General features: G+C 53.7%; 1 protein-coding gene across 1 annotated transcript; it reads left to right on the forward strand.

The window, feature by feature from the left end:
• Positions 1 to 264: 264 nt before the first annotated feature.
• Positions 265 to 18,043, forward strand: LOC137355996 (uncharacterized). Its single transcript, XM_068021696.1, has 8 exons — positions 265 to 373; positions 3,057 to 3,111; positions 5,192 to 5,270; positions 6,100 to 6,118; positions 14,682 to 14,764; positions 15,271 to 15,324; positions 16,510 to 16,576; positions 17,781 to 18,043. Exons 1-8 carry the CDS (start codon positions 265 to 267, stop codon positions 17,945 to 17,947), a joined length of 633 nt encoding a protein of 210 aa, XP_067877797.1. The 3' UTR covers positions 17,948 to 18,043.
• The last annotated feature ends 454 nt before the right edge of the window (positions 18,044 to 18,497 follow it).

An 18,497-nucleotide genomic window follows, 5' to 3' on the forward strand; every position in this document is an offset into this window, starting at 1 on the left:
CTCTTATCTATCTAACCCTTCCTGGTTCGTGTGGCAGCCGAAGCCTGCGGGCGAGGCCAGAGGTGTATCGTAGCTCCGACTTTGACCGAGGCACGAGGATGTCGCGAGTGCCATTGATGTAGCCCCCTCCCCTCCCCAGGGCGCAGATTCCCACAGAAGGAAGGTCCCGGGATCACCAACCGCACCCCCCCCCCCCTCCCACACATCAGGAGCTCCAGCAACGGACATTCCTCCGCCTCCTTATTGGGGGAGCTATTCGACTGCATGGGGCATCGTGGGCTATGCTGCACTTTCCATCCAGGCGAGGTGCGTGTGGTCACTACATGGTCATCCAGTTGGACACACGTAGAGCTACTTTACCTCCCGCTGCCCTGTAATCCTGGGTACTGAGTCTAGTCGTGGTATCTCAGGATCTGAGTAGCCTGGCTACACGAGAAGGTTATCTACTGGTCTCGGGGGTGGGGGGGGTGGGTGGTCAGTTGTTAAGCATTTGATCGTACCCCATGTTCAAGCCAATTGTTTTGTGTTGACTGACTTTTCGAGGCCTTTTTCACAAATCTCTCGGACAAAAGGAATTTTGGAATGAACCCATTTGAAATAAAACTTGAACTGCTGTAAGTCTGTCCCAGTGTCATATAAATCCCAACATCACCCAGCGCAGAGTGAGACTGAAATACCAGGATGTGTTTGAGGTCCCGAGCTCCAGAGGCTGGAGACTGAAATGTCACAGAAAAATCAGAAAGAACTGGAAATACAGTGTGGAGACAGAGAGAGACCAGGCAGGGAGAGAGAGAGACCAGACAGGGAGAGACAGCCAGGGAGAGACCAGACAGAGAGTGACCAGGCAGGGAGAGGGAGAGACCAGACAGACAGAGAGACAGAGAGGAAGCGAGCGAGGGAGACAGAGAGAGAGAGACAGCGACAGACAGAGGGAGAGACAGACCGAGGGAGAGAGAGAGACAGAGAGCGAGGGAGACAGAGAGGGAGCGAGCGAGGGAGACAGAGAGAGAGACAGCGACAGACAGGGAGAGACAGCGACTGACAGAGAGAGGGAGAGAAAGCCAGAAAGCGAGGGAGACAGCGACAGACAGAGAGGGAGAGACAGAGACAGCGACACAAATATAGCAACAGACAGAGAGAGAAAGCGACAGACAGAGAGAGAAAGCAACAGAAAGAGAGAGACAGAGAGAGAGCACAACAGACAGCGACAGAGAGATAGAGACAGTGACAGACAAGATAAAAGACTGCAGGAACCATTACCTCTCAGAAACACCAGCTATGAATTAATTTTGAATGCTGCGATTGTAAAGTTTGGAAAATGTGCAGCCAATTCTGCAAAATCCATGCTGATGAATGCTGAAAATGATGTCTAACTGTCGGAGCCACAGTATATCCTCTGTGTATTGACAAACTGAGTGAATGCAGGTCCCTCCAATCCTCCCCCCGAATTGTGCCTGATAACTGGGACTTGCTAGGGGGAACTGGGTCACCAACTGCACCCTGGTAAAGGGAGCTTTACTCTGTATCTAACCCCGTACTGTACCTGTCCTGGGAGTGTTTGATGGGGACAGTGCAGAGGGAACTTTACTCTGTATCTAACCCTGTTTTTTTTTAGTGGCCTTTATACCTCAGGCCCCTTTTATATATTTTTTATGTCGAGGGGGCCTTTATTCCTCAGGCCCCCTTTATATACACACTTATATATTTAAAATAACTTTATTAAAACCAGATAAATAAACAAAAAACCCAAATTAAAATGCCATTCTCGGCGTCGACAATGCACTCCAGTCCCTGCGGTGCCCACCGGTCGCGGAAGGCCTCAAGCGTACCGGCGGACACCGCATGCTCCTTTTCCAGGGACAACCGGGCGCGAACGTAACCGCGGAAGAGGGGCAGGCAATCGGGGAGGACGGACCCCACGACGGCCCGCAACCTGGACCTGTGAATTGCCACCTTGGCCAGGCCCAGGAGCAGACCGACGAGGAGATCCTCCTCCCGGCCCAAGCCCCTCCGCACTGGGTGCCCAAAGATCAGGAGCGTGGGACTGAAATGCAGCCAGAATTTGAGGAGCGGCCCCTTCAGATACTCAAATAGGGGCTGCAACCTCGCACACTCCGTATAAATGTGGAACACGGACTCGTCCAGGCCGCAGAAAGTACAGGTGGCCTGGGAGTCCGTGAACCTACTTAAAAGCCTATTGCACGGGACTGCTCTGTGCAGCACCCTCCACCCCAGGTCCCCGATGTAAAGGGGGAAGACTCCCGCGTAGAGAGACCTCCATTGGGGTTTCCCCTTGCTGCCAGATGGCAACACGGACCGCCAGGGCGTGTCCGGCCGGCTGACGAGGGCGAGGAAGTGGAGAGTGTGCAGGAGCAGCCCGTACAGGAAACCCCTCCGTGCCGATTGGAATGGCACGGAGGGCATTTCCGAGAGGCGGCTCGGGTTGTGTGGGACCGGCTCCCGAGGCGGGTTTCGGGGCCTGGGTCCGATGAGCAGCTGTACCTGTCCTGGGAGTGTTTGATGGGGACAGTGTAGAGGGAGCTTTACTCTGTATCTAACCCCGTGCTGTACCTGTCCTGGGTGTGTTTGATGGGGACAGTGTAGAGGGAGCTTTACTCTGTATCTAACCCCGTGCTGTACCTGTCCTGGGTGTGTTTGATGGGGACAGTGTAGAGGGAGCTTTACTCTGTATCTAACCCCGTGCTGTACCTGTCCTGGGTGTGTTTGATGGGGACAGTGTAGAGGGAGCTTTACTCTGTATCTAACCCCGTGCTGTACCTGTCCTGGGTGTGTTTGATGGGGACAGTGTAGAGGGAGCTTTACTCTGTATCTAACCCCGTGCTGTACCTGTCCTGGGAGTGTTTGATGGGGGACAGTGTTGGAATTCCCAGGCTTTGTTAGATCACAGACTCCGTTTCAAACTGACTGTCCTCTCCACTTCAAACACAAACAGCCCAACGACACATCATCTCTCACAATTGTGGTGGGGCCGCGTTGGTTTAACCGATTTTCCCTGGGGTCCACTCCCACCGAGGCTCTCCGACCCTGCTGTTAAGCATCTGTGTCGAACTTGCAGGCGATGGACCAGCAGAATCAGAAACATCACACCAGGTGAGAAAGTAACTGGGTCTGTCAGTGACTTTCTGCTGGCAAAGTGCTGTCTCATTTAATCTCTGTGAACCGATCCCACCCTGTAATGGCCAGCCACTCTGCTGGGTACTGGTGGGAGCGGGGAGAGGAGGGGCAAAACCTCCTGCCCTCCCCTTCCCAGCAATCCGACAGTTTCTAATCTGTGCCTTCTGCGGCTGCTGTTCGTCTTCATTGCTGCCACCCCACACTTGTACTCACGGCTCCTGCTCCCTGGTATCCCTGCCCAGCCCCTGAGCCCCAGATTCTCCGGCAGCATTCCAGCAAGGAAAAAGGCGAGTGCTATCCCCCAGGGTTGGCAGGGAGAGGAGTCAGCCCCATCCCTCTCCATTGACCCAGCCGCCCACGTTCATACCTAGGGCGAGAGGGATGGAGTCAGCCCTGAGAGGAACAGAGTGTGTGCAGAAGCCTTGCTGCACTGGGGTTGGGGGGGGGGCGCAACGACGGGAAGAATCCAAGCCTGAGTGGCAGCAGGCTATTCGACCTGGTGAGGCATCGCAATCCGATTCTCAATTGATGTCGAGCATCAGTTTGGGTGAGGGTCAGTCAGTGTGGGACCCGTACCCCAGTGAGAGTCAGTGTGTGTGGGACTCGTACCCCAGTGAGAGTCAGTGTGTGTGGGACTCGTACCCCAGTGAGAGTCAGTGTGTGTGGGACTCGTACCCCAGTGAGAGTCAGTGTGTGTGGGACTCGTACCCCAGTGAGAGTCAGTGTGTGTGGGACTCGTACCCCAGTGAGAGTCAGTGTGTGTGGGACCCGTACCCCAGTGAGAGTCAGTGTGTGTGGGACCTGTACCCCAGTGAGTGTCAGTGTGTGTGGGACCCGTACCCCAGTGAGAGTCAGTGTGTGTGGGACTCGTACCCCAGTGAGAGTCAGTGTGTGTGGGACCCGTACCCCAGTGAGAGTCAGTGTGTGTGGGACTCGTACCCCAGTGAGAGTCAGTGTGTGTGGGACCCTTACCCCAGTGAGAGTCAGTGTGTGTGGGACCCGTACCCCAGTGAGAGTCAGTGTGTGTGGGACCCGTACCCCAGTGAGAGTCAGTGTGTGTGGGACCCGTACCCCAGTGAGAGTCAGTGTGTGTGGGACCCGTACCCCAGTGAGAGTCAGTGTGTGTGGGACCCGTACCCCAGTGAGAGTCAGTGTGTGTGGGACCCGTACCCCAGTGAGAGTCAGTGTGTGTGGGACTCCTACCCCAGTGAGAGTCAGTGTGTGTGGGACTCGTACCCCAGTGAGAGTCAGTGTGTGTGGAACCCGTACCCCAGTGAGAGTCAGTGGGTGTGGGACCCGTACCCCAGTGAGAGTCAGTGGGTGTGGGACCCGTACTCCAGTGAGAGTCAGTGGGTGTGGGACCCGTACTCCAGTGAGAGTCAGTGTGTGTGGGACCCGTACCCCAGTGAGAGTCAGTGGGTGTGGGACCCGTACCCCAGTGAGAGTCAGTGTGTGTGGGACCCGGACCCCAGTGAGAGTCAGTGTGTGTGGGACCCGGACCCCAGTGAGAGTCAGTGTGTGTGGGACCCGGACCCCAGTGAGAGTCAGTGTGTGTGGGACCCGGACCCCAGTGAGAGTCAGTGTGTGTGGGACCCGTACCCCAGTGAGAGTCAGTGTGTGTGGGACCCGGACCCCAGTGAGAGTCAGTGTGTGTGGGACCCGTACCCCAGTGAGAGTCAGTGTGTGTGGGACCCGTACCCCAGTGAGAGTCAGTGTGTGTGGGACCAGTACCCCAGTGAGAGTCAGTGTGTGTGGGACCCGTACCGCAGTGAGAGTCAGTGTGTGTGGGACCCGTACCCCAGTGAGAGTCAGTGTGTGTGGGACCCGGACCCCAGTGAGAGTCAGTGTGTGTGGGACCCGTACCCCAGTGAGAGTCAGTGTGTGTGGAACCCGTACCCCAGTGAGAGTCAGTGTGTGTGGGACCCGTACCCCAGTGAGAGTCAGTGTGTGTGGGACCCGTACCCCAGTGAGAGTCGGTGTTTGCTGTCTGGTGCCCATTGAATCCATCAATGACTGCTTCTACCATGTTGTCCTTTCTCTCTCTCCCACCTGTCAGTACAAGTGAGTCAAGTGAACACTCCGCTCACAGCTATTTGAGCTCGAGGTTTCTGAAGAGATCGGGCATCGAGTCACAGGTAGGGAGAACATCAGCGGGCAGAGTCAGAGTATCGGAGGAGAGGGAGGGAAGAGGCAGCCGTGGAGGGAGAAGGAGGGGGCGGTCGGAGAGTGAAGGGAGGGAGAAGGAGGAGGGTGATGACAGCAAGGGAGAAAATGAGGTGTGAGGGAGGGGGAAGGGGAGGGATGGGAGAGAGAGGGTGGGGGTGGAGGGGTAGTAAATTGGAGCATCCTTTCCCCCGACCCCTGACCCCCGACCCCCCCCCCCCAACAAGTGGCTCAGGTTGCATGACTTGTCCAACCATCTTCAGCTGCTTCATCAATGACCTTCCTTCAATCATAAGGTCAGAAGTGGGGATGTTCGCTGATGATTGCACAATGTTCAGCACCATTCGCGACTCCTCAGGTACTGAAGCAGTCCATGTAGAAATGCAGCAAGACCTGGGCAACATTCGCACCCCTCACTCCCCCAGTACTGGCACAGGGCGTGTCCGCCCGGATTATGGGCTAGCCTGTCTGGAGGGGGATTCGAACCCTCGACCTCGAAAGCGCAGGCTTTCGGGCGGACTTAAATTGGCGAAGGCCTCACCTGTCGCCCATAGCAACGCTGGAGGTGGGGCCGGGCTTTATGCAGAAGCGTTGAAAGGAACTGAAACCGATACGCAAACTCCATCTGGTATTCGCTGTGTGAAGCTCAGCATTTTAACCGGAATCTTGGGTGCTGCTCCTGCCCCCCCGGGGAGTGTTCGATGGGGGACAGTGTAGAGGGAGTTACAGGCGAGGTGGCTGAAGGTGGCAGCCACTCGAGGGCGAGGTGTTCTAATCCCCTCTCGTTTTCTTTCCCTACAGGATGAGTCGAGGGACAAAGGTGAGGGATGCTTCAAATTTCCTTGGCAGCGTTAGCGGGCGAGGCTTTTCAAAGGGGCTGGCACTGCCGCGACGGGCTGAGCGGTCTCGCTTTGTGCTGTTTGATTGTCTGGAGTGTTGTGCTGCGGGGATGGGAGCGGGGTGGGTTGTTCGACATGAGGAGGGGGAGTGGAGGTGCACAGACTGAGGGTGAAGGTAACCCTCTGCGCCTCGGTGACACCGCACAGTGATGTTTGGGGACCGGACGCCAGTTTCAGGCGCCGCGCGACGGGAGGTCCCGCGCGTCAGGACTCCCCCCTCCCACCATGCCGCGCCCCCCCCACCCACCGATCCTGTGGAGACCCCCACCCCCAAAAAACCATGAACCCCTTCCTCCCTACCCCCTTCAACCGAGAATCATGCAATCATGGATCGGTTGGTATAGACTGATTTACTGATTTTGGGGCTGGGCGCTCTGTTACGATGGACTGATTTTTGGGACAGGCACTCGTTTGATATAGACTGATTTCAGCTTGACGCTTGGTTACGATGGACAGATTTCAGGATGGGTGCTCGGTAACTATGGACAGATTTCAGGGTGGGTGCTCGGTTACTATGGACTGATTTTCAGGGTGGGTGCTCGGTTACTATGGACTTATTTTCAGGGTGGGTGCTCGGTTACTATGCACTGATTTTGGGATGGCTGCTCGGTTGCTATGGACTGATTTCAGGCTGGGTGCTCGGTTACTATGGACTGATTTTGTGATGGCTGCTTGGTTACTATGGGCTGATTGCAGGCTGGGTGCTCAGTTACTATGGACTGATTTTGGGATGGCTGCTTGGTTACTATGGACTTATTTTCAGGGTGGGTGCTCGGTTACTATGGACAGATTTCAGGATGGGTGCTCGGTTACTATGGACTGATTTTGGGATGGCTGCTTGGTTACTATGGGCTGATTGCAGGCTGGGTGCTCGGTTACTATGGACTGATTTTGGGATGGGTGCTTGGTTACTATGGGCTGATTGCAGGCTGGGTGCTCGGTTACTATGGACTGATTTTGGGATGGCTGCTTGGTTACTATGGGCTGATTGCAGGCTGGGTGCTCGGTTACTATGGACTGATTTTGGGATGGGTGCTTGGTTACTATGGACTGATTTCAGGCTGGGTGCTCGGTTACTATGCACTGATTTTGGGATGGGTGCTTGGTTACTATGGACTGATTTCAGGGTGGGTGCTCTGTTACTATGGACTGATTTTGGGATGGGTGCTTGGTTACTATGGACTTATTTTCAGGGTGGGTGCTCGGTTACTATGGACAGATTTCAGGGTGGGTGCTCGGTTACTATGGACTGATTTTGGGATGGCTGCTTGGTTACTATGGGCTGATTGCAGGCTGGGTGCTCGGTTACTATGGACTGATTTTGGGATGGCTGCTTGGTTACTATGGACTGATTTCAGGGTGGGTGCTCAGTTACTATGGACAGATTTCAGGATGGGTGCTCGGTTACTATGGACTGATTTTGGGATGGCTGCTTGGTTACTATGGGCTGATTGCAGGCTGGGTGCTCGGTTACTATGGACTGATTTTGGGATGGCTGCTTGGTTACTATGGGCTGATTGCAGGCTGGGTGCTCGGTTACTATGGACTGATTTTGGGATGGCTGCTTGGTTACTATGGGCTGATTGCAGGCTGGGTGCTCGGTTACTATGGACTGATTTTGGGATGGGTGCTTGGTTACTATGGACTGATTTCAGGGAGCGTGCTCAGTTATTATGGACTGATTTTCAGGGTGGGTGCTCGGTTACTATGGACTGATTTCAGGCTGGGTGCTCGGTTACTATGGACTGATTTCAGGCTGGGTGCTCGGTTACTATGGACTGATTTTGGGATGGGTGCTTGGTTACTATGGACTGATTTCAGGGTGGGTGCTCAGTTACTATGGACTGATTTTCAGGGTGGGTGCTCGGTTACTATGGACTGATTTTGGGATGGGTGCTTGGTTACTATGGACTGATTTCAGGGTGGGTGCTCAGTTACTATGGACTGATTTTCAGGGTGGGTGCTCAGTTACTATGGACTAATTTCAGGCAGGGTGCTCGGTTACTATGGACTAATTTCAGGGTGGGTGCTCGGTTACTATGGACTGATGTTGGGATGGCTGCTCGGTTACTATGGACTGATTTCAGGCTGGGTGCTCGGTTACTATGGACTGATTTCAGGGTGGGTGCTCGGTTACTATGGACCGATTTCAGGGTGGGTGCTCGGTTACTATGGACTGATTTCAGGGTGGGTGCTCGGTTACTATGGACTGATGTTGGGATGGCTGCTCGGTTACTATGGACTGATTTTCAGTCTGGGTGCTCGGTTACTATGGACTGATTTCAGGGTGGGTGCTCGGTTACTATGGACTGATTTCAGGGTGGGTGCTCGGTTACTATGGACTGATTTCAGGGTGGGTGCTCGGTTACTATGGACTGATTTCAGGGTGGGTGCTCGGTTACTATGGACCGATTTCAGGGTGGGTGCTCGGTTACTATGGACTGATTTCAGGGTGGGTGCTCGGTTACTATGGACTGATTTCAGGGTGGGTGCTCGGTTACTATGGACTGATTTCAGGGTGGGTGCTCGGTTACTATGGGCTGATTTCAGGGTGGGTGCTCGGTTACTATGGACTGATTTCAGGGTGGGTGCTCGGTTACTATGGACTGATTTCAGGGTGGGTGCTCGGTTACCATGGACTGATTTCAGGGTGGGTGCTCAGTTACTATGGGCTAATTTCAGGGTGGGTGCTCGGTTACTATGGACCGATTTCAGGGTGGGTGCTCGGTTACTATGGACCGATTTCAGGGTGGGTGCTCGGTTACTATGGACCGATTTCAGGGTGGGTGCTCGGTTACCATGGACTGATTTCAGGGTGGGTGCTCAGTTACTATGGGCTAATTTCAGGGTGGGTGCTCGGTTACTATGGACTGATTTTAGGGTGGGTGCTCGGTTACTATGGACTGATTTCAGGGTGGGTGCTCGGTTACTATGGACTGATTTCAGGGTGGGTGCTCAGTTACTATGGGCTAATTTCAGGGTGGGTGCTCGGTTACTATGGACTGATGTTGGGATGGCTGCTCGGTTACTATGGACTGATTTTCAGGGTGGGTGCTCGGTTACTATGGACTGATTTCAGAGTGGGTGCTCGGTTACTATGGACTGATTTCAGGGTGGGTGCTCGGTTACTATGGACTGATTTCAGGGTGGGTGCTCAGTTACTATGGACTGATTTCAGGGTGGGTGCTCAGTTACTATGGGCTAATTTCAGGGTGGGTGCTCGGTTACTATGGACCGATTTCAGGGTGGGTGCTCGGTTACTATGGACTGATTTCAGGGTGGGTGCTCAGTTACTATGGACCGATTTCAGGGTGGGTGCTCGGTTACTATGGACTGATTTCAGGGTGGGTGCTCGGTTACTATGGACTGATTTCAGGGTGGGTGCTCAGTTACTATGGGCTAATTTCAGGGTGGGTGCTCGGTTACTATGGACTGATGTTGGGATGGCTGCTCGGTTACTATGGACTGATGTTGGGATGGCTGCTCGGTTACTATGGACTGATTTTCAGGGTGGGTGCTCAGTTACTATGGACCGATTTCAGGGTGGGTGCTCGGTTACTATGGACTGATTTCAGGGTGGGTGCTCGGTTACTATGGACTGATTTCAGGGTGGGTGCTCGGTTACTATGGGCTGATTTCAGGGTGGGTGCTCGGTTACTATGGACTGATTTCAGGGTGGGTGATCGGTTACTATGGACTGATTTCAGGGTGGGTGCTCAGTTACTATGGACCGATTTCAGGGTGGGTGCTCGGTTACTATGGACTGATTTCAGGTGGGTGCTCGGTTACTATGGACTGATTTCAGGGTGGGTGCTCAGTTACTATGGGCTAATTTCAGGGTGGGTGCTCGGTTACTATGGACTGATTTCAGGGTGGGTGCTCGGTTACTATGGACCGATTTCAGGGTGGGTGCTCGGTTACTATGGACCGATTTCAGGGTGGGTGCTCGGTTACTATGGACCGATTTCAGGGTGCGTGCTCGGTTACTATGGGCTGTTTTCAGGGTGGGTGCTGGGTTACGATGGGCTGTTTTCAGGGTGGGTGCTCGGTTACTCTGGGCTGATTTCAGGCTGGGTGCTCGGTTACGATGGGCTGATTTCAGGGTCGTTGCTCGGTTACTATGGGCTGTTTTCAGGGTGGGTGCTCGGTTACTATGGACAGATTTCAGGGTGGGTGCTCGGTTACTATGGACTGATTTTGGGATGGCTGCTTGGTTACTATGGGCTGATTTCAGGGTGGGTGCTCGGTTACTATGGACCGATTTCAGGGTGCGTGCTCGGTTACTATGGGCTGTTTTCAGGGTGGGTGCTGGGTTACGATGGGCTGTTTTCAGGGTGGGTGCTCGGTTACTCTGGGCTGATTTCAGGCTGGGTGCTCTGTTACTATGGACTGATTTTGGGATGGGTGCTTGGTTACTATGGACTTATTTTCAGGGTGGGTGCTCGGTTACTATGGACAGATTTCAGGGTGGGTGCTCGGTTACTATGGACTGATTTTGGGATGGCTGCTTGGTTACTATGGGCTGATTGCAGGCTGGGTGCTCGGTTACTATGGACTGATTTTGGGATGGCTGCTTGGTTACTATGGACTGATTTCAGGGTGGGTGCTCAGTTACTATGGACAGATTTCAGGATGGGTGCTCGGTTACTATGGACTGATTTTGGGATGGCTGCTTGGTTACTATGGGCTGATTGCAGGCTGGGTGCTCGGTTACTATGGACTGATTTTGGGATGGCTGCTTGGTTACTATGGGCTGATTGCAGGCTGGGTGCTCGGTTACTATGGACTGATTTTGGGATGGCTGCTTGGTTACTATGGGCTGATTGCAGGCTGGGTGCTCGGTTACTATGGACTGATTTTGGGATGGCTGCTTGGTTACTATGGGCTGATTGCAGGCTGGGTGCTCGGTTACTATGGACTGATTTTGGGATGGGTGCTTGGTTACTATGGACTGATTTCAGGGAGCGTGCTCAGTTATTATGGACTGATTTTCAGGGTGGGTGCTCGGTTACTATGGGCTGATTGCAGGCTGGGTGCTCGGTTACTATGGACTGATTTTGGGATGGCTGCTCGGTTACTATGGACTGATTTCAGGCTGGGTGCTCGGTTACTATGGACTGATTTTGGGATGGGTGCTCGGTTACTATGGACTGATTTCAGGCTGGGTGCTCGGTTACTATGGACTGATTTTGGGATGGGTGCTTGGTTACTATGGACTGATTTCAGGGTGGGTGCTCAGTTACTATGGACTGATTTTCAGGGTGGGTGCTCGGTTACTATGGACTGATTTTGGGATGGGTGCTTGGTTACTATGGGCTGATTGCAGGCTGGGTGCTCGGTTACTATGGACTGATTTTGGGATGGCTGCTCGGTTACTATGGACTGATTTCAGGCTGGGTGCTCGGTTACTATGGACTGATTTTGGGATGGGTGCTTGGTTACTATGGACTGATTTCAGGGTGGGTGCTCAGTTACTATGGACTGATTTTCAGGGTGGGTGCTCGGTTACTATGGACTGATTTTGGGATGGGTGCTTGGTTACTATGGACTGATTTCAGGGTGGGTGCTCAGTTACTATGGACTGATTTTCAGGGTGGGTGCTCAGTTACTATGGACTAATTTCAGGCAGGGTGCTCGGTTACTATGGACTAATTTCAGGGTGGGTGCTCGGTTACTATGGACTGATGTTGGGATGGCTGCTCGGTTACTATGGACTGATTTCAGGCTGGGTGCTCGGTTACTATGGACTGATTTCAGGGTGGGTGCTCGGTTACTATGGACCGATTTCAGGGTGGGTGCTCGGTTACTATGGACTGATTTCAGGGTGGGTGCTCGGTTACTATGGACTGATGTTGGGATGGCTGCTCGGTTACTATGGACTGATTTTCAGGCTGGGTGCTCGGTTACTATGGACTGATTTCAGGGTGGGTGCTCGGTTACTATGGACCGATTTCAGGGTGGGTGCTCGGTTACTATGGACTGATTTCAGGGTGGGTGCTCGGTTACTATGGACTGATTTCAGGGTGGGTGCTCGGTTACTATGGACTGATTTCAGGGTGGGTGCTCGGTTACTATGGACCGATTTCAGGGTGGGTGCTCGGTTACTATGGACCGATTTCAGGGTGGGTGCTCGGTTACTATGGACTGATTTCAGGGTGGGTGCTCGGTTACTATGGACTGATTTCAGGGTGGGTGCTCGGTTACTATGGACTGATTTCAGGGTGGGTGCTCGGTTACCATGGACTGATTTCAGGGTGGGTGCTCAGTTACTATGGGCTAATTTCAGGGTGGGTGCTCGGTTACTATGGACCGATTTCAGGGTGGGTGCTCGGTTACTATGGACCGATTTCAGGGTGGGTGCTCGGTTACTATGGACCGATTTCAGGGTGGGTGCTCGGTTACCATGGACCGATTTCAGGGTGGGTGCTCGGTTACTATGGGCTAATTTCAGGGTGGGTGCTCGGTTACTATGGACTGATTTTAGGGTGGGTGCTCGGTTACTATGGACTGATTTCAGGGTGGGTGCTCGGTTACTATGGACTGATTTCAGGGTGGGTGCTCAGTTACTATGGGCTAATTTCAGGGTGGGTGCTCGGTTACTATGGACTGATGTTGGGATGGCTGCTCGGTTACTATGGACTGATTTTCAGGGTGGGTGCTCGGTTACTATGGACTGATTTCAGGGTGCGTGCTCGGTTACTATGGACTGATTTCAGGGTGGGTGCTCGGTTACTATGGACTGATTTCAGGGTGGGTGCTCAGTTACTATGGACTGATTTCAGGGTGGGTGCTCAGTTACTATGGGCTAATTTCAGGGTGGGTGCTCGGTTACTATGGACCGATTTCAGGGTGGGTGCTCGGTTACTATGGACTGATTTCAGGGTGGGTGCTCAGTTACTATGGACCGATTTCAGGGTGGGTGCTCGGTTACTATGGACTGATTTCAGGGTGGGTGCTCGGTTACTATGGACTGATTTCAGGGTGGGTGCTCAGTTACTATGGGCTAATTTCAGGGTGGGTGCTCGGTTACTATGGACTGATGTTGGGATGGCTGCTCGGTTACTATGGACTGATTTTCAGGGTGGGTGCTCAGTTACTATGGACCGATTTCAGGGTGGGTGCTCGGTTACTATGGACTGATTTCAGGGTGGGTGCTCGGTTACTATGGACTGATTTCAGGGTGGGTGCTCGGTTACTATGGGCTGATTTCAGGGTGGGTGCTCGGTTACTATGGACTGATTTCAGGGTGGGTGATCGGTTACTATGGACTGATTTCAGGGTGGGTGCTCGGTTACTATGGACCGATTTCAGGGTGGGTGCTCGGTTACTATGGACTGATTTCAGGGTGGGTGCTCGGTTACTATGGACTGATTTCAGGGTGGGTGCTCAGTTACTATGGGCTAATTTCAGGGTGGGTGCTCGGTTACTATGGACTGATTTCAGGGTGGGTGCTCGGTTACTATGGACCGATTTCAGGGTGGGTGCTCGGTTACTATGGACCGATTTCAGGGTGGGTGCTCGGTTACTATGGACCGATTTCAGGGTGCGTGCTCGGTTACTATGGGCTGTTTTCAGGGTGGGTGCTGGGTTACGATGGGCTGTTTTCAGGGTGGGTGCTCGGTTACTCTGGGCTGATTTCAGGCTGGGTGCTCGGTTACGATGGGCTGATTTCAGGGTCGTTGCTCGGTTACTATGGGCTGTTTTCAGGGTGGGTGCTCGGTTACTATGGACTGATTTCAGGCTGGGTGCTCTGTTACTATGGGCTGATTTCAGGGTGGGTGCTCGGTTACGATGGGCTGATTTCAGGCTGGGTGCTCAGTTACTTTGGACTGATTTCAGGGTGGGTGCTCGGTTACTATGGACTGATTTTGGGATGGCTGCTTGGTTACGATGGGCTGATTGCAGGATGTGTGCTCGGTTACTATGGACTGATTTCAGGCTGGGTGCTCGGTTACTATGGGCTGATTTCAGGGTGGGCGCTCGGTTACGATGGGCTGATTTCAGGCTGGGTGCTCGGTTACGATGGGCTGATTTCAGGCTGGGTGCTCGGTTACTATGGACTGATTTCAGGCTGGGTGCTCGGTTACTATGGGCTGATTTCAGGGTGGGTGCTGGGTTACTATGGACTGAGTTCAGGGTGGGTGCTCGGTTACTATGGACTGATTTCAGGGTGGGTGCTCGGTTACTATGGACTGATTTCAGGGTGGGTGCTCTGTTACTATGGACTGATTTCAGGGTGGGTGCTCGGTTACTATGGACTGATTTCAGGGTGGGTGCTGGGTTACTATGGACTGATTTTGGGATGGCTGCTTGGTTACGATGGGCTGATTGCAGGATGTGTGCTCAGTTACTGTGGACTGATTTAGGGATGGGCTCTCGGATGGGAGAGTGATTACGGGATGGGAGCTCGGTTGGTATAGACTGATTTTGAAATGGGCGCTTGTTTATCAGGGACTGATTTGTCCTGGTTCTGTCTCCTCCTAGCTCCCGCCTGGAGCTTTTCGAGGCAGTTGGGGAAATGGAAAAAGAGCCAATCGAAACGCGTTCAGTTTGATCAGATGGTGAAGGTGAGTCTGGCTCAGTTCTCACTCGCCCCGCCCCCCCTCCGACCCTCACAAACCCCCCCCTCCCCGGGAGGAGGTGACGGACCCCCCCCCCCCCCCGACCCACGGTCAAACTGAAAGACTGCCACAAACTTTGACATCTAAAGGAAGGGAACCTTTTTGAAGTTTTTTTTTTAATGGGAAAGCTGAGGGAGTGTTGATCCAACTCCCGACTGGCAGCCATTGGGGGAAAGCCTATGCGTTGGATGGCGTGAGTTTGTGATGCCTTCTGCGGTCGAATAGCAAGGCAGCACATGTCAGGTCAAAGCCGATGCACGAGTGGGTGGCCGGTGCCCATAGAACTGTTGCCCCCCCCCCCCCCCCCAACATGAGCCCAAGTCTCCGGGAAGGACAGGGAGGGTACAGGAGCTGGCACTCGGCCCAGTTTGGTCACCTCCACGTGGAGGATTGCTGAGTTAGGGCCTGAATCTGACTGCTCTCTCTCTCTGTCTCTTTTTCACTGAATCCAGGACACATCTTACAGAGAGTTTCTCAAGAGGCATGAGCTGGAGATGAAGGCCACGGTAAGATTCTATTGGTTATCAGGAGTGGGGGCGGGGTGGAGCAACGTGTTACCCTGAACTACAGGCAAGACCCAAGGCCAAGGAAAAGGGATATAAAACATTATCACACTCGCCATGTTATGGGCATTGAGTGTCCATGTTTGTTATGGGCATTGAGTAACCCTGTTTGTTGTGGGCATTGAGTAACCCTGTTTGTTGTGGGCATCGGGTGTCCATGTTTGTTGTGGGCATCGGGTGTCCATGTTTGTTGTGGGCATTGAGTGACCCTGTTTGTTGTGGGCATCAGGTGTCCATGTTGGTAATGGGCATTGAGTGTCCCTGTTTGTTGTGGGCATTGAGTAACCCTGTTTGTTGTGGGCATCGGGTGTCCATATTTGTTGTGGGCATTGAGTGTCCATGTTTGTTGTGGGCATCGGGTGTCCATATTTGTTGTGGGCATCGAGTGTCCATGTTTGTTGTGGGCATTGGGTGTCCATGTTTGTTGTGGGCATCGGGTGTCCATGTTTGTTATGGGCTTTGGGTGTCCCTGTGTCCCAGCTGCATGTTAACAGGGCTCGACACAAACGCCACTCGTTTCCCCAATGGCCCTTCAGGTCATTTCTTTATTCAGAAAAATCCTTTAACCTGTGGCAGACGCTTCCTCCGGGGCGACGGGAATCTCTTCGCCCTCGACAGGCTGAGAAATTAGCAGAAGACAGGCCTCAAAATTCGACCGCGGCAGCGGAAACTAAGTGCCTCCCCAAGAGCAGACCTGCATTTCTGTAGCGCCTTTCACCGCCTCAGGGACGTCCCACAGCCCCCCTCGCAGCCAATCGGGTACTTTCTTCGAAGCGTCGTCACTGTTGTAATGTGGGGAACACACAGCAAGATCCCACAAACAGCAATGTGATAACGACCCAGATCAATCGTTTTTTCGCGATGTTGGGTCAAGGGATAAATATTGGCCCCCAAGAACTCCCGTCTCATCCCGAAAGACGGCACCTCCGGCAGTGCGGCACCCCCTCAGTACTGGGCACTGGGAGTGTCGGCCTGGAGTTTCGAGTCTCTGGAGTGGGCGGGGGGACTCGAACCCCGCGCCCTCCTGCCTCCGGGGGGAGGGGGAGCTCCGCTCACGACGAGAGTCGCTGTGTCCTCTGGGGGGCGTGCTTGAGCTCTCACTGGTCTCCCTGTTCATTTGCTTTCCAGCTGCCTTTGCCACTCATAACTGCGATGGAACAGGAGGTGCTGCATATTTTGGAGGAATCTGTTAAAGGTGAGGAGGCGGGGCGGGGAGGCGGAGGGACCCGCGGGCGTGGGGAGTGGTGGGAGACAAGTAAAGGGGTTCTCGGAAGCTGGTCTCTCTGCTGCTGAACCAACTCCGGGAGACGCAGTTGGCACCACGAATGCCCCATTACCCACTCTGCCCAGTTGCACCCCCCCCCCCCTTCCCCCAGCATCCAACAAAGGGACCTTCACACAAGCGACTGTTCCTTTGTGGCTATTCGACCACGCAGGCCTCGCACATCATCTGAGGCGGCCAGCCACACCTGAGCGAGCCTCTCCCCGACCTCTCACCTCTGACATCCGGGTTCACATGAAGCCCCTGCGGTCAGCATTAACGTCGGACACACATTCCTCCTGGGCACAGGTCAATTAATCTCAAGAGGAAAAGAGAAACGGAGAGGGAGAGAAAACACCAGGACAGCAAATCACATCGGACAGTGTAGAGGGAGTTTTACTCTGTATCTAACCCCCGTACTGTACCTGTCCTGGGAGTGTTTGATGGGGACAGTGTAGAGGGAGCTTTACTCTGTATCTAACCCCGTGCTGTACCTGTCCTGGGAGTGTTTGATGGGGGACAGTGTAGAGGGAGCTTTACTCTGTATCTAACCCCCGTACTGTACCTGTCCTGGGAGTGTTTGATGGGGACAGTGTAGAGGGAGCTTTACTCTGTATCTAACCCCCGTACTGTACCTGTCCTGGGAGTGTTTGATGGGGACAGTGTAGAGGGAGCTTTACTCTGTATCTAACCCCGTGCTGTACCTGTCCTGGGAGTGTTTGATGGGGACAGTGTAGAGGGAGCTTTACTCTGTATCTAACCCCGTGCTGTACCTGTCCTGGGAGTGTTTGATGGGGGACAGTGTAGAGGGAGCTTTACTCTGTATCTAACCCCCGTACTGTACCTGTCCTGGGAGTGTTTGATGGGGGACAGTGTAGAGGGAGCTTTACTCTGTATCTAACCCCCGTGCTGTACCTGTCCTGGGAGTGTTTGATGGGGACAGTGTAGAGGGAGCTTTACTCTGTATCTAACCCCCGTACTGTACCTGTCCTGGGAGTGTTTGATGGGGGACAGTGTAGAGGGAGCTTTACTCTGTATCTAACCCCCGTGCTGTACCTGTCCTGGGAGTGTTTGATGGGGGACAGTGTAGAGGGAGCTTTACTCTGTATCTAACCCAGACCCTCTGTTAATATTCCAGATTACCAGCAATATCTGGGAAACCAACACAACCTGACACAGCAAATGAGACATCGGATTCGTGACCTGCGTCTCACCATCGAGAGGAAGGGGGTCCTGAATGAGGTTTATCGGGGACGCTGCACCCTCATCAGAGAGTTTTTCCGGCAATTCCTCGGAGGCAACTGAAACGCCCATCCTCCCCCCTACTCCCTTCTGCCTCCTCCCTCCACCCTCCCTCTGCCAACTCCACCAGGTTCTCCCCTCTCTCCCAGGTTCACAAAGTTCCTCCAAATATGGGCCATGCTTCGCGCCAATCCCAGATCCCAGTGGGACCAGGCTGGGATCAGAACTGTGAGAAAAGTGAAAGCTCATTGTGTGTATCCCTTGATACGTGTTGTATTAAATCCAGAGATTTATTATTTAACTGGAATCTCGGTAGTTACTCTCATCACTATCCCACACGTTAATTCCCCCGTCACCCTGTAACATTCCCCCCCTCGCCCTGTAACATTCCCCCCCTCGCCCTGTAACATTCCCCCCCTCGCCCTGTTACAGTCCCCCCCTCGCCCTGTTACAGTCCCCCCCTCGCCCTGTTACAGTCCCCCCCTCGCCCTGTTACAGTCCCCCCCTCGCCCTGTAACATTCCCCCCCTCGCCCTGTAACATTCCCCCCCTCGCCCTGTTACAGTCCCCCCCTCGCCCTGTTACAGTCCCCCTCTCGCCCTGTTACATTCCCC

This window comes from Heterodontus francisci, chromosome 44 (genome assembly GCF_036365525.1).
Source record: "Heterodontus francisci isolate sHetFra1 chromosome 44, sHetFra1.hap1, whole genome shotgun sequence".
Lineage (NCBI taxonomy): Eukaryota > Metazoa > Chordata > Chondrichthyes > Heterodontiformes > Heterodontidae > Heterodontus > Heterodontus francisci.